The 16,502-nt window shown below is 40.0% G+C and overlaps 2 protein-coding genes across 2 annotated transcripts; both read left to right on the top strand.

Moving 5' to 3' along the window:
- The first annotated feature begins 3,627 nt into the window (after window positions 1–3,627).
- LOC124848598 (uncharacterized) lies at window positions 3,628–4,932 on the top strand. Its single transcript, XM_088101246.1, has one exon. The coding sequence runs from the start codon at window positions 3,628–3,630 to the stop codon at window positions 4,930–4,932; it is 1,305 nt and encodes a 434-aa protein (XP_087957372.1).
- Window positions 4,933–6,720: 1,788 nt separating this feature from the next.
- Window positions 6,721–7,858, top strand: LOC148191004 (uncharacterized). Its single transcript, XM_088101245.1, has 2 exons — window positions 6,721–6,942; window positions 7,244–7,858. The coding sequence occupies exons 1-2, from the start codon at window positions 6,721–6,723 to the stop codon at window positions 7,856–7,858; spliced, it is 837 nt and encodes a 278-aa protein (XP_087957371.1).
- Window positions 7,859–16,502: the final 8,644 nt, after the last annotated feature.

The raw sequence follows: 16,502 nt of genomic DNA, 5'->3' as shown, positions 1-16,502 counted from the left end.
TTCTAAGTTTGGGGTTGTGATAACAGTTGAAAAACTTTTATTTTCATGATAAAAATTGACACTAAAAGCAACCTTTACACTTAGAAACTAGCTTGAAATCATGTTTTTATTGATATTTTCATAAATAAGAGAGCTGGACAGGTTTATGCTTGATTTCAGTGTTTTTTGTGCAGGTTTTAAGGTGAATTTGGTGAAAGAAGTGAAGAAGGAGAGAGTTGAAATCAGAAAAGACAACAAAAAGTGCAAAAAGGAGAAGTCGAAGTCACCGCTCAGCGGCAGTTTACCGCTGAGCGGCACTCTGGAAGTCACGTGAGGTCCGCTGAGGGGCAAAATGGCCGCTGAGGGGAGAAAACAAGTCACGCACTCACCGCTGAGCGGTATTTTACCGCTGAGCGGCACTTTAATGGGCTTGGACTTGACTTTTTGTAATTTACGAATGATATATAAGCTTTAGGGTTTCCTAGAGTTAGGCATCTTTGGCAGAAACGAGGCAAACACTCTCTCTTCCACCCCTTTGAAGGAGGATCTTGGATGCTGAGGCTTCCTCTTCACCTTTTTAGGGTTTATTCTTTCATTCTTTCATTGTAATTCATCTAGGTTCACCATGAATATGGTGAACTAAACTCTGTATGTTTGTTGGGGAATCAATGTAATCTTGTGAAACTCTCATATATGGAATCTGTTTTTACATCTTTTAATTAAGACTTATGCTTTCTTTCATCATTAGTTAGGGTTTTTCCTCTTTGCTTAATGCTTGCATTGTTTAACTCATTCGGTGCATGATTATTGGTTTTGTCGATACGGGCACGTACGGGGAAGTCTAGATCCGGGGAATTTCTCCCAATATGATATTGGTTGTCGTTAAGCTCCTGCACTTATGAACTGATCATTAGGAATGCTAGGAATTGTATGAACTCGTGATTAGGGAGAAGCCTTCTGGAAAGGTACATTAGAGAGTGGCATTAACAATGATGATTTGACTGTTGAATTCCTAAAAATATATGAGAGTGGATAAGATGAAATTGACCCCCAACATATTCATATCTATATTTCATTGAAAGTGTTTATCTTTTGCTTTTTGCCATTGATCAAAATTCATGCATACATGTTTATTTTCTGTCTTGCATATTAAACTCCAAATATTTCGTTTGTAAGTCTTAGTTAATCAAGAAACCACATAACTAAACTAGGCCGTGAGTCCTTTGGGAAGAATGATACTTGGTCTAACCAAGTTTATTACTTGAACGATTCGGTCATACTTGCCGATTGAAAACAAGTTTGTGACATCATATTTTGGTGTTCATAAATTTGTCCATCACTTGGACCTAGGGTTTTTCTTTTGTGTGGACCCCACCCTCATTAAGGGGGAGACACACGGTCTTAGAAGAGGGTGCCCAGCCGCCACACTTTTTAGCACTTTTACACTCTCGGTCTCAGCTTTGGTTTTGGGGCTTTTGTGTTTTTGGCTGAAAACGCTATTCTCGAATGATGAATGAAAAGCACATTTTCAATTTGTCCATTTCATTTTTGCAAGCGTTGGATTCATGAGCAATGTTTATTTAATTTTCATTATGATAAGTGCACGGTTTATGTCCAACATTGTCACATTGCAGAGGGGATCCAAATTCTTTTAGAAAAGCTCATTTTTGTTTATTCAGAATGGATGCACACGGTGCTAGCACGTTTTGGAAGAAGTGGTGTGTTGTCACGGCATGAGAGAATGGTAGCAATAAGGTGTTACGTCCAGGGGGCAGCAGCTGTTACGTGGATGTATTTTTGTCAAGGGAGCACCACGGAAGAAGCTTGCACAGCATGAGGTGTTGAGCTAGAAGATGGGCAGCAGCTGTCACGGACACACGGCTGGAAGTAGAAAGTGTTGTCTCGGTTTGGGAGAAGAGTAGTTTGGTGAAGCAATGTATGAGGCACAGGTGGAAGCACGGGAATGAGAGGAGCACATTGTTGAGTTCTTAGGTGGCAACGTGAAGTCACGGCTGGAAGCAAAGAGGAGATACGGTGATTTGAAAGCTGCTGCCACGGAAAAAGGCTACCCCACTTTCGTTTATTGGATTAAACATTTTGCAGATTCATTTACCTTTAGAAATGAAGAAGTGAGTTAATAGGAGAATGAAGTGATGTCTCGGTTGTCTCACGGCTGCTGGAGGAAAAGAGATTTGTTTATTTTTATTTATGAATTGAGAAGTTGACTTGACGGGAGTAGAATGGTGTGCACGGGAATGTGATGCTGGAAAGCATGTCCAGCCTGGAGCAGCTGCAACGTGATTGTTTTTGGAGAAAAAGTAATTATCTTTCCTTGAGAAGCGGTGAAGAAGTGAAGCACGTGGTGTCATGGTAGTAGGGGTAATGGATGTTGGAATTGCAGAATGGTGTGCACGGAAATGTAACCTGGAAGCACTGCTGGAATGAAAAAAGCTATGCCACACTTTCATTTAGTTGGAGATGTCTTTTCTTTAAGAAATGAGAAGTAGAGTAGGTGGTAGTCAAGGATGATGGGACGTGCAAACTTGGCAGCAGAATGTGTGGCACCTCTTTCCTTTATTTCTTTGAGAATAAAGAAATAATTAGAAGGGAACGAAGAAGGCAAGTGAGTCACGACCAGAGAATTGCATTTTAGAAGCATCTTTAATTTCAAATTCTCTTGGAAGCATGCTCACGTTCACGGGTTGCATCTACATTTCTTCTTTCCTTTGGATCATTGCTTTTGATGTTTACCTTATAACATTGCATTTAATATTTTAGCTTTAAGTGTTGCATTTCTATAGTTTTAATTGTGTTTGAATATTTATTTATTGTATTGTTTTCTTTAATGTTTTCATGAACTTTAATGCTTTCAATTATATTCGGTCGTGTTTTATTTAATTTCCAGTTTAATTTAATTTTACCGCAACCAAAAAAATCACAAAAGCCCCCCCTTTTTTTTCCGTGTGTGATCTGAGACTGAACCGCAATATTGGTCCTTGTGAGACGACCTAGGAGTCACTTCCTAGCACTATACTGCATTATTTTATGCACAACTTTTGTGGGAGGTGCGACCCTCTCAACAAAAGGCATGGCCAGTATTCGTCCCATGAAACCTTTACAACCTCCATACCCTCATAATTATGATCAAAATGCAAGATGCAATTTTCATGGGAGAAGCATTGGCCATTCGACTGAAAGGTGCATGGGTCTTAAGTTCAAAGTACAATTGCTAATTGATGCAGGATGGTTGAAGTTCCAGGAAGACAAACCTAGTATTTAGGTCAACCCCCTTGTCGAGCATGGAAACGCCTCAACCAATGCCATCAAGGTTGGACGACACAAGCTAGTAAGGAATGTGAGGGAAATTCGAAGCTCCAAAAAGATTATCTTTGATAAATTGGTAAGATTGGGTTTGCTAAGGGATGAAAATGGCCTCGGAGAGGCATGTGGAATTCATCCAAGAACTAAACATGTCATTAATGAGTGTAGCAAATTTAGAAGTATTCTTCAAGATCTGATTAACAGAAGTTTCATACAAGTATACTATGAGGATAAAGAAGGAGAAGTATTTGCACAGACTGGTGGAGAGCCCAATATGACTTTGCGGGAACCATTAGTGATTCTTTCACCAGAACCCCTCCTACACTCATGACACAAGGAAGATCCTCTATCATTATCCAAACACCTTCCCCTTTTGCCTATAGAAGTGAGAAGACTGTCCCATGGAAATATGACACACGTGTGATTGAGGAGAAATGCGATGAGCCAATCATTGAAAATATATCAGGCATTGGCAGGATGACGAAAAGTGGACAAATCTCTCCACCGTCACTTTTGACAAAGGAAGATGTGGAACTTTCAAAAGAAAAGATCAGGCCATCAGATAAGAATGTTAAAGAAATTTTCGATGAAGAGGCATGTGAATTCTTGAAATTTATACAGCAAAGTGAATATAAAGTGGTGGATCAACTGAAACGCATGCCAGCAAGGATCTCCCTCTTGGAACTACTCATGCATTCAACCTCGCATAGAAAGTTGTTAATGAGAGTACTCGGTGGGGCTCAAGTAGAGCAGAATATTTCCTTGGACCAGTTCGAGGGGATTGCTAACAACATTACTGCTAATGATTACCTCACCTTCACTGATGAAGAAATACCTGCTGAGGGAAGAGGGCACAATAAAGCCCTTCATATCTCTGTAAAATACTTGGATCATGCCATAGCACGCATTTTAATTGATAACGGTTCCTCCCTGAATGTAATGCCTAAGGTAACTCTGAAGAAATTACCGTATGATGTGATTCACTTGAAGCCAAGTACTATGATCGTAAGAGCTTTTGATGGGAGCAAGAGGGATGTTATGGGAGAGATAGATTTGCCAGTACAAGTCGGTCCTTGTGTTTTCCAAATAACCTTTCAAGTCATGGAAATTCACCCAGCCTATAGTTGCCTGTTAGGTCGCCCTTGGATCCATTCAGCGGGAGTGGTGCCCTCTACATTACATCAAAAACTAAAGTATGTCATGGATAATCAGCTAATCATAGTCTCAGGAGAAGAAGATTTCCTTGTAAAAGGGCCCTTGTCTACTCGCTATATTGAGGCGGCAGAGGAGGCTCTCGAGATCGCGTTTCAATCATTGGAGATCATTGGAAATACCTATATAGAGTCAATGCCAGTAAATCCGTACCTGTCTTGTGCCTCTCTTATGACAGCTAAGGTCATGCTAAAAGAGTGTTTTAAGCACGGAAAAGGTCTTGGAAAATACGGGCAAGAACGGACCCTCCTACTAGAACTTGTGGAGAATAAGAATAGATATGGCCTGGGGTACAAGCCCACCAAATATGACAAAAGGAGAGCAAGGAAGGAAAAGAAAGAACAAAGCCTAGCTCGCATAGAAAGAAGAGATCCACTAATAGGGAAGATCCGCACTTGTGATATTAGAGAGAGTTTCTGAAGCGCGGGGTGGATTAACACCAGCCTAATAGCAACAATCGGGAATGAAGAGGAAGATTCCGCATTTGTGTGGCCGTGCACCCCGGAAACACAGCTCAAGAACTGGAGGACAGAGAATTTGCCTGTGATGCTTGTTGAAATGTAATAGTTTTTAAATAGCCTTAATGCTTTTCCCGGAGCATTGGGGTTCGTACGTTACGGGTTGACACTTTCTTTTGCATTCAGTTTAACGTTAAATTAAGTTTGTTTTTTTATTGTTTCGTGGTTATTGTTTGTCCTAAAAAAAGAAATTTTCTTTAAAATCAAATAATGCAGATGTGACAATGAATGTTTTGAAAACAATAATGTTGATACCCCTAATTTCGAGCACCCTATCAATAACATGGAAGATGATTATGAAATTGAGCCGGAACCCTCCCCAGAATTAATGAGATTAGTTGAGCAAGACTCCAGGGAATTAAAACCCCACCAAGAAGAAGTTGAAATATTTGATGTAGGAGAAGATAGCGAGAGGAGAGAGGTGAAAATCGGCACGGGAATGAAAAAAGAAGTGAAGGAAGAGTTATGTGCTCTGTTAAAGGAATTTAGGGACATGTTCGCTTGGTCGTACGATGATATGCTTGGTTTGGATACAGACATAGTCCAACATAGGCTGCCACTCAAGCCAGAATGTCTACCGGTCAAACAAAAACTAAGGAGAATGAAACCAGAAATATCCCTAAAGAACAAAGATGAAATACGAAAGCAGTTCGACGCAGGATTCCTAGCGGTATCAAGGTACCCTCAATGGATGGCAAATATCGTGCCGGTACCAAAGAAAGATGGTAAAGTTCGAATGTGTGTTGACTACCGTGATTTGAACCGCGCAAGTCCAAAGGACAATTTCCCATTACCACATATTGACACATTAGTAGATAACACAATTAAGTTCTCTTTATTTTCATTTATGGATGGCTTTTCGGGATATAACCAGATTAAAATGGCCCCGGAGGATATGGAAAAGACTACTTTCATCACGTTATGGGGAACCTTCTCTTATAAGGTGATGCCTTTCGGACTCAAGAATGTTGGGGAAACTTATCACAGGGCGATGGTGGCGCTTTTCCATGATATGATGCACAAGGAAATAGAAGTTTATGTGGATGACATGATTGCCAAATCTGAACAAGAAGAGGAACACATTCTCAATCTGAAAAAATTGTTTGAAAGACTGGGAAAATTCAAACTCAAACTTAACCCAGCTAAGTGTACATTTGGTGTAAAGTCCAGAAAGTTGTTGGGTTTTGTGGTAAGTCAAAAGGGGATAGAAGTGGACCCCGACAAGATACGAGCAATAATGGAAATGCCATCCCCCAGCACAGAAAAGGAGGTACGACGTTTTTTGGGTCGGCTAAATTACATTGCTAGGTTCATCTCTCAATTAGCAACCACCTGTGAACCCATGTTCAAGTTGTTACGTAAAAATCAACCTGTAAAGTGGAATGAGGATTATCAGACCGCTTTCGACAAAGTCAAGCGGTATCTACAGGACCCTCCTGTATTGAGACCGCTCGAGTCGGGAAGACCGCTCATTCTTTACCTAACGATATTGGATGAATCAATGGGTTGTGTGTTGGGTCAACATGACACAGCCGGAAAAAAAGAGTATGCTATATACTATTTGAGCAAGAGATTCACAGACTGCGAACGACGATATTGACCATTAGAGCGAACTTGTTGCGCATTGGCATGGACTGCTCATCGCCTAAGACAATACATGTTAAATCATTCTACTTGGTTGATATCTAAAATGGATCCTATTAAATATATTTTCGAAAAGCCTGCTCTCACAGGAAGAATTGCACGGTGGCAAATGCTTTTGTCAGAATATGATATCATATACGTCACTCAAAAATCTGTCAAGGGTAGTGCTCTAGCTGATTATTTGGCCCAACAACCTATTAGAGATTATCAACTGATGCAGCCCCACTTTCCTGATGAAGATATCATGGCTTTGTTCGGAAAAGTTGAGGTAGTCCCCAACTGAAGGGGGAATGGGAGACCAGGGATGGAAAGCTAGTCCCCTATCAAGCCTACATCAGTAAGTTGAATGAGGACTTTGACTCCATCACGTTTCATCACATACCGCGAGATGACAATCAATTGGCCGATGCCTTGGCTACCTTATTATCAATGTTTGAGATTAATCGGGATATGGAAGTACCAATGATCAAAATGAAAGCCATGTAGAGCCAGCATACTGTCATTCCGTAGATGCAGAGCCAAACAGGAAGCCTTGGTATTACGATATTATGAATTATCTAAAGACTCAGGGGTATCCAGAAGGGGCATCTGAAAACGATAAGAGGACACTAAGGAGGTTAGCGGCACACTTTATCTTAAATGGGGATGTTTTGTACAAAAGAAACCATGACATGGTACTCCTCAGGTGTGTGGAAGCAAAGGAGGCTGAGTCAATTTTGGAAGAGGTTCATGAAGGCACATTTGGAACACACATGAATGGGCACTCAATGGCTAGAAAGATTCTGAGAGCGGGTTACTTTTGGTTAACCATGGAACGAGATTGTTGTGCGCATGTAAGAAAATGTGAGAAATGCCAAAAGTATGCAGATAATATCAATGCACCACCCGTAAACATAAATGTATTAACGGCACCTTGGCCATTTTCAATGTGGGGAATGGATGTCATTGGGGCTATAGAACCTAAAGCAACCAATGGACATCGCTTTATACTGGTCGCAATGGACTATTTCACCAAATGGGTAGAAGCTGCCTCCTATGCCAATGTGACTAGAAAGGTAGTGACAAAATTCATAAAAAGAGATTTAATTTGCCGATACAGGCTCCCTGACAAGATTATCACTGATAATGCCAGATACCTGAACAATCAAATGATGAAAGAGTTGTGCAAAGAGTTCAAGATTTGACACCATAATTCTTCACCTTATCGTCCACATATGAACAGAGCAGTCGAAGCTGCAAATAAGAACATCAAGAAGATCGTACAAAAGATGGTAGTCACGTATAAGGACTGGCACGAAATGCTTCCTTTCGCTTTACATGGTTACCGCACATCAGTACGCATGTCGACCGGGGCAACACCTTTTTCTTTGGTATACGGAATGGAAGCAGTATTACCCTTCGAGGTAGAAATCCCATCCTTACGAGTGTTAATGGAAACCCATTTAGAAGAAGTCGATTGGGTTCAAACCTGATTTGATCAACTCAATCTCATAGAGGAGAAGCGGTTAACCTCAGCATGCCAAGGACAATTATACCAACAAAGAATGAAAAAAGCATTCAACAAGAAGGTACATCCTAGGGAACTCCAAGAAGGCGAACTGGTCCTAAAAAAAATTTTCCAATACAAAAGGATCACAGTGGCAAGTGGACTCCAAACTATGAGGGTCCGTATGTGGTAAAGAAAGTATTTGATGGTGGGGCACTTATTCTCACAAGAATGGATGGGGAGGAGTTACCTTTGCCAGTTAATTCTAACGTAGTAAAAAAATTCTATGCATAATGATTCCATGATAGGGAGTGCTTTTAAGGTAGAATTGACATCATTGTATTATGTTTTATTCAATAATTATTTTTCTTCGTAAGGTCGCTTTTAACTTTCGATTTACCTTCCCGAAAATAATAAGCATCACAGGCATATTCATAGGGTGCGAGCTTGTCCTTAAGGGATGTCGTGGATTTAAAACAAAACAGGAAATATAATACAATATTTGAGCTCAACTGAATTTTCACCCATACATTCATGCATTCAACTTCATGCATGCATCATCATAGGGGTTCAAAGAAAAAACGTAACACACCAGGCATCGCCAACTCCAACAAGAATTCACGAATTCAATGGAAGTTGACTCCACTAGTACATCAGTCAAAAAGTTAGGAGTTCTTAAATAAAAAAAAATAATACGAGGTTCGTGCGCCTCACCATCAAGTTATATGAGGTTCGTGCGCCTCTCCATTTAATTTTACGAGGTTCGTGCGCCTCTTCATTTAATTTTACGAGGTTCGTGCGCCTCTTCATTTAATTTTACGAGGTTTGTGCGTCTCACGATCAAGTTACGAGGTTCGTGTGCCTCTTCATTTAAAACGAGGTTCGTGCACCTCAATATCAAGTTACGAGGTTCGTGCGCCTCTTTATTTAATTTTACGAGGTTCGTGCGCCTCTCCATTTAATTTTACGAGGTTCGTGTGCCTCACCATCAAGTTATACGAGGTTCGTGCGCCTCTTCTTTTAATTTTACGAGGTTCGTGCGCCTCTCCATTTAATTTTATGAGGTTCGTGCACCTCTTCATTTAATTTTACAAGGTTCGTGCGCCTCTCCATTTAATTTTGTGAGGTTTGTGCGCCTCACCATCAAGTTATACGAGGTTCGTGCGCCTCTTCTTTTAATTTTACGAGGTTCGTGCACCTCTCCATTTAATTTTGCGAGGTTCGTACTCCTCACCATCAGGTTATACGAGGTTCGTGCGCCTCTTCATTTAATTTTACGAGGTTCGTGCGCCTTTCCATTTAATTTTACAAGTGACGAGGTTCGTGCACCTGACCATTTAATTCTACAAGGTTCGTGCGCCTCTCCATTTAATTTTACGAGGTTCGTGCGCCTCACCTTCAAGTTACAAGGTGTCATGGCTCTTCAGCAAGGTCCACAAGGTTGCTACATGCTCTACCAGGTACGCTCCGAGGTAATCTCTTCCCTTTTCCTTGGACCCAAACGAAATTAGTGTCTTTATCTTTATTTAGCTTTTACAAGGATAACACAAAAATCCTATGGTTCATGTTATCCAGCAAAATTCAAATAAAGAGGGGCAGTTGTCAACACCCAATTTCGTCTGGGTAAATAAATATTTAAAAATAATAAAAAAATAAGATAATAATAATTAATGGTGGGTAAAAAGGAATAAAATAATAACTTTAATACCATACTTTTTGAAATGTTAGTTTAATATGGTAATAATTTGAATTAATATTATGCTAATAATTATAAACAATAATTAAAATAGTATATTAATATAATTTGTTACGTCAGTTGCTTTTAAAGAGGAAAATATGATTTTCTGACAATAATGATAATCAATGTTTTGAATATTATTTAATTTGTTTCCTGGCAACCAAGACCATTTCTTTCCCTATTTTGTTTTATTGTCAATTAATGCACAATTAAGGCAAGATTTCCATAATATTATAATGTGTGTATATAAATACGCACTCTGTAAAAAAAAAGGGGGAATATTTTGAAAGAAGAGAGAAAGCAAGAGTACTGAAGAATATAGAGAAAAGTAAGTTCTCAGGTTAGAGGAACTCTGCCAAAAGCAATTGTAAAAGAAGAAAGAGGAGAGTATTAAAAGGTAAAAAGGTATGTCACCTCTATACCATTCTTTTTTTCTCTTTTTATTGTACTCTAAAGTTTTTTTTTCTAAAGGTATGGTTTTTTTCCTACACACAAATAATGTTTTTTAAATCATAATTTTTTTTAAGTATGTGGCGGCCTATGGCCGGTTTCTTTCTTTTTCCCACCATTCTTAAATAAATAAAAAAATACAAAAACATCTTCAAAACCAAAAAAGATGTCAATCTTGTTAAACCAAATCTTTTTCGGATTCACTTTTCAAAAAATCTAAATCAATCAATAATAATTTTCAAACAAACTCACAAACCTTTTTCTACCTAAAGAACTACGTGATCCCTGATTGTTCCATTATAAATGGATGTACGTAGGACCAAGGTCAATTCTTGTCGGGTTCATAAAACAAAAAAAATATTTTTTATTTATTTTTTTATTTTTTAGGGAAATTTAAACGTTTTGAAAAACCACGTCAACTTTATACATTTAGTTAAAGGTACTGCTTTTGGGCAGGCGCGATAAGGTGCTAATACCTTCCTTACGCGTAACCGATTCCCGAACCTGAAAATCACTTTTTGTAGACCATGTCTTATTTTATGGTTTTCCATAGTTTTTCCATAATAAATTATGGTGGCGACTCCCAAAACCATTTTTCTCAAACCCGTTTATTTTTCGGGTCGATGTCCCATCACGATTTCGGTTGCGACACACATATTTACTTGTTATAATTTCTATTATGTAATTAAAGTGTCATAAATTCAAGATGAGAAGAATAATATAAAAAAAGAAAAAAAAAAGAAAAGAAATGAACAATATAGTGTGAACGTTACAACAAAAGGTAATGTGCACTATACCAGAAGGACCGGGCGCCGTACGGAAGGTCATCCACGGATCACCGAACAGACCGGCCGCCCGCTTCACCGTATGTCCTCCCAACGCGCAGACCGGGCGAGCGGTTAACACAATGCCGCCCGCCAAGGTCACAATCAAGATCGGGCGCCCAAACTAACGATTATACCGACCGGTACTCCGCCAAGACCGAACGGGTCGAGCACCAAGACCGAGCGTCCAAGTGAACGGGCCCGGCCGCTCATGGACCGAGTGACCCTCCAAGGTCGTCCAGTCATGAAACGAACGTCCACCCAGGCCGAGCACCAAGGCCGAACGTCCACCCAAGTAAGCAAATAGGACCGAGCGTCCACCTGGGTCGAGCACCAAGGCCGAACGTCCACTTAGGTGAGCAAACAGAGCGTCCAATGTGACCGGACAGCAAAACCAGATGGCCGCCCACCCAGGTTGACATCCCTGGCCAACCATCCTTCCCAAACTACACGGTTAAATGCTAATGATCCATTAAGGCGCAACTAGACCGTTATCAGGCCCACTAAAGGTAAAAGCCCATTACAATCAGTATAAATAAAGGTTCCAGGTATGAGTTCTGGACCAACTTTCCTTACGATGCAATACATGCATGCATCACAAACTGCTCTGTCATATTACTGACTTGAGCGTCGGAGTGCCTTTGACAGGTACCCGACCACCCGTTCTGGAGCAGGAGGACCACCACCGGGAGCGCAGAAGGAGAGACCCGTCCAGCCTCCAATCCGAAGTGCGGAGTAGCATCAGTCTGGCGCCATACCGTCCGCCACACGCACAGCGCGTCCAACCATCGGTAGAGAGGTGGTCGTCCGTCCAGTTTTGGTCCGGCCTTCTTCAGCTCGTGGGATTCAGCAGCGTCCGCCCAGCTCTCGTCAGCTCCAAGTGCCACCAAGCTTCAAAGCCGCTTGTTCTACGGCCGTTCGGTTTTCAGCAGCGCCTAGAGCCGCTGGAGATAGAGCCGCTCGATCCGCTTCAGTTGGAGAGAGAGCGTCCGCCCGGTCCATAACAGCTTCATTGCTCGTCCGCCAGCCTTTACCGTTCGCGATCGTCCGCCCGGTCTGCGACAAGCTTGTGTGTTTTAACAAGGTCCTCACGGATTCAGTCGAAACATGCACTATGTGAATAATGTATACCTTGTAAAAAGAAAAAAAACACAACTAACAAAACACATTATTATCTTACCACTCGAACTCTAGCTTAGAATCCAACAAATTCGAAGAGAATTGGAATTAAAGAAATTGAGAATTTACAAGTTGCGGCTTGGAATCAATTAACAATTAGGAATTGAAAAGAACATAAAACAAAGAAACTTGTATAAAGAAGACCACAAAAACAAGACTTCATAATCGTAAGAATGATTCCCACAAGAGTTGTTGAATTCTTGATAAAATCAAGATGCAATAACAATAAACAACTAGTAGAGTATTTTGACAAAATAATCATCCCTCGTTATAAATATATAAAAATACAAATATAATTATAAATATGACCTCATTTATAAATAAAAAGATACAATCTTCATGTTTTAAGAAAATGAGATAATTTATCCTGATAATTAATTTAACATATTCTAATTGGTTCTAGATTTGAATCCTAACTCCAAACAAAATATTAATGTAATTAGCTCGGTACTTCATACTTTGATTTCACATAAATAGAAAGCAGAAGTACGCTAGAGTTGGATAAATTATTTGTGGTGTAAAAGAATCATCATTATGTTCGTTACTTTGCCTCAAGGAAAGATATTATATGGACATCTTTGGTTTTATTATACAATAGACATTGGATATTTTCTGTACGTGCATAAGTCACGACATTTAATTTATTTGTCCGTTCAAGGAACTGTCAATATAAAAGAAAATTGCCCCATATGATATTCTCTAAGATCAGAATAAATGGCATACTTCTAGAACCTTTTGGACAAATTGTTGGATTGTCTTATAGATTTTTTTAATGGAAATAAAACAATAGACACTCATTCTTTCTTCGAAAAGAATCTTGACTTTGGTAGCAACAAGACGCAATGTTCATCTTCAAATCACAAAATCTTTAATACAAACAAAGAACAAAATATATATGAAAAATAAATAAATCCATCTATCAATTAAACATACATTAGAAATTTACATTTTAGTGTTAGAGAAATCTCACAATCTAAAATCTATATATATATATATATATATATATATATATATATATATTATTATAAGTTTTTGTGAAATTGACTTCAATTAATTCTTAGCATGATAGTAGAGATATAGTTTGAATTTATTGTAGTAAAATTGATTGTTTATTAGATTTAATTTTTTTATTTATTATTGTGACATTTGTTATTATTTATTGAATTTATTAGAATTTATTTTATAATTATTTCGGTAGGGATTTGAAGGACCGAGAGACTAACCTTTGCTGAAGTGGCTCTTCTTCTTCTGACCTTTGAATCTCCTGCTCCAAGTTCTTCAAGTCTAAGCTGAGGGGGAGGGTACCTGCAAAAGGAACTCTGACGCTCAACTTAGGCGTGTGTTGGAAGAGCTTCTGCTCACAATAGAATATTTAGTGAATTGTTAGCACTGTTGATTATTTGGACGTAGTGAAGAATGTATAGAATGTACCTGGTTTTTAGCCTTGGCCCTATATTTATAGGTTATCACAAGCCTAATAAAATATAAACAGACTTACCTTAAAATTTGGTCGGTTGCTCATAAACAACTTTATGAATATCTTTAAACAGATATCTTTGATTATTTTATCCTCTACTAGATTATTAGCCCAATATAACTTAAATGTTGGCCCAATTGTGGCCAAACATCTTTTAACTTGGTTTGACCTAGTTGACGAGAGTTGTGGCCCAACATCATTTAACCTGGTTTGACCTAGTTGACGAGCATTGTCCATGTTTGACCTTGTTGACGAGCGCTGCTATAGTAGATAGACCGATCGTTCTTGGATGCTAACCGTTCGGCCTAGATATCATACTATACATAATGCTCCCCAAGTCCGAATTAACCGTTTGGCTTTAGCCAAGGTTAAGTATAGGACTTATATGAGCTCGGGGGAGGTCGTCCTCGTTCTATTGGGGAGCTTGTTCTTATTGTAATTTGAGTCGTTACTCGTCTTTGACCGAATGGTGGACTTTAGGAGTTACCTTTTGAACTTTTGACTAGGCCGATCGGCTTATGATGGGAATTCTTTTTAGAACTTTTTCCCACGCTGACTAGCGACTTTGATAGCATTTTGTTTATCTGCACTATGAAGCCGACTGACTGAATACCTTTTGAGCCAAATGGCGAAATATCTGTGAAGCTGAATGGCCGAGTACTTGCGAGGTGGAATGGCCGAACACCTTTGAGGCCGATTGGCTGAATACGTGTGAGGAGGCCGAATGGTCGAATGCTTGTGACCGCTAAGTTTAGGACAAGAGTGAGAGAACGTTCCTCACTGCTCGGTTTAAACCAGGAGTTTTTCAGATAACGTCCCTGGGTTTAAACCAGGAGTTTTTCCTCACTGCTCGTTGAGAACTTTTATCACCGCTCGGTTTGGAGCAGGAGTTTTTCGGATAACGTCCCTGGGTTTTATGGACGAGAGTGAGAGTTTCCTCAACGCTCGGTTCAGGACGAGAGTGAGCGTTCAGGGAGAACGTTTCCCACCGCTCGATTTTTTGACTTAGGAATTCGTTTTGGAAGTTCCTAGTGGACGAGAGTGTCAGTCCTTGTGGACGTGCAACACCGCTCGATTTTTTGACTTAGGAGTTCGTTTTGGAACATCCTAGTGGACGAGAGTGTAAGTCCTTGGGGACATGCAACACCGCTAAGTTTAGGACGAGAGTGAGAGTTCATGGAGAACATTCCTCACCGCTCGGATTTTCGACTTAGGAGTTCATTTTGGAACTTCCTAGTGGACGAGAGTGTTAGTCCTTGGGGACGTGCAACACCGCTCGGTTTAGGACGAGAGTGAGAGTTCACAGAGAACGCTCTTCACCGCTCGGTTTGAACCAGGAGTTTTTGGGATAACGTCCCTGGTTTTGTTTACGAGAGTGACAGTTTGTTGACAACTTTTACACCGCTCGGTTTGGACTAGGAGTTTTTGGGATAACGTCCTTGGATTTTGTTTAAGAGAGTGACAGTTTCTTGAGAACTTTTACACCGCTCAGTTTGGACCAGGAGTTTTTGGGATAACGTCCCTGGTTTTGTTTACGAGAGTGACAATTCAATGAGAACTTTTATCACCGCTCGGTTTGGACCAGGAGTTTTTCGAATAACGTCCCTGGGTTTTGTTTACAAGAGTAACAGTTCATTGAGAACTTTTATGACCACTCGGTTTGGACCAGGAGTTTTTCGGATAACGTCCCTGGGTTTTGTTTACGAGAGTGACAGTTCGTTGAGAAATTTTATCACCGCTCGGTTTGGACCAGGAGTTTTTGGGATAAGCTCCCTGGGTTTTGTTTATGAGAGTGACAATTCGTTGAGAACTTTTATCACCGCTCGGTTTTGACCAGGAGTTTTTCGGATAACGTCCCTGGGTTTGTTTATGAGAGTGACAGTTCGTTGAGAACTTTTATCACCGCTCGGTTTTGACCAGGAGTTTTTCGGATAATGTCCCTGGGTTTTATGAGGTGGATCGGATGATAAATTCTCGATTGGCCCAATGATTCATGTGTAGGATCTTGTCACCTGTGTTGTGAAGCCGAACGGCCGAATGCATGTGGTTGAAGGGAAACTCTCTGGCTTTATTCATACCAAAAGTGCAAATACGTAATTCTTATCAAAAAAATTTAATTGAAATAAGACATGACATCAAAATTTAACTAAAGTAAACTTGTGATGAGTCGTATTCCATTACGAAGGGCTTTTTGTTATATCTTCTAGTCGATAGCCCCCGAATTATGCGGTCAGGGCTATGACTGCGGCTGCAACTTCGCCTACGTCTTCGTTCCTCTTTTCTATATGACCGTTCGGGACTTCCTCATGCAGACCCTTTTCTTGACAGACTTTTGACTCGTGTTTTCTCCTACTTCAAATTTTTACGGAGATGACCCTCCCGGATAAGGTTCTCGAGGTCATCTTTTAGTGTTACACACTCTTGAGAGTATGTCCCTGGTTCCGATGATATTAGCAATGCTTCCTTCCATCTGCGTTTCTCGGTGTAACAACATTTTTGACCGAGAGGAGATCAGCATTAAGCACTTCATTCAGAATTTTTGTTCTCGGTGCATTAAGCGTTGTATAGTGAGTAAACCTAGGTGTTCAGGAAAAATCCTTCGAATAAGGGACCTTACCTTTCTCGTTACTGCCTGTAGAAGCTTCTTGTTGTTGTTTCTTCCTTGAGCTCCTCA

This window comes from Vigna umbellata, chromosome 11 (genome assembly GCF_029865625.1).
Source record: "Vigna umbellata cultivar VRB3 chromosome 11, Vumbellata_1.0, whole genome shotgun sequence".
Lineage (NCBI taxonomy): Eukaryota > Viridiplantae > Streptophyta > Magnoliopsida > Fabales > Fabaceae > Vigna > Vigna umbellata.
The sequence above is the reverse complement of the archived record's forward strand: the minus strand, read 5'-3'. Positions and strand labels throughout refer to the sequence as shown.

Excerpts from the sequence above, each read along its gene's own strand:
- LOC124848598 (XM_088101246.1), top strand. The coding sequence starts at position 3,628 with ATGACACAAGGAAGATCCTCTATCATTATCCAAACACCTTCCCCTTTT.
- LOC148191004 (XM_088101245.1), top strand. The coding sequence starts at position 6,721 with ATGGATCCTATTAAATATATTTTCGAAAAGCCTGCTCTCACAGGAAGA. Across the intron at positions 6,943-7,243 it reads CTTTGTTCGGAAAAGTTGAG|GGGTATCCAGAAGGGGCATC; the intron begins GTAGTCCCCAAC and ends CTAAAGACTCAG.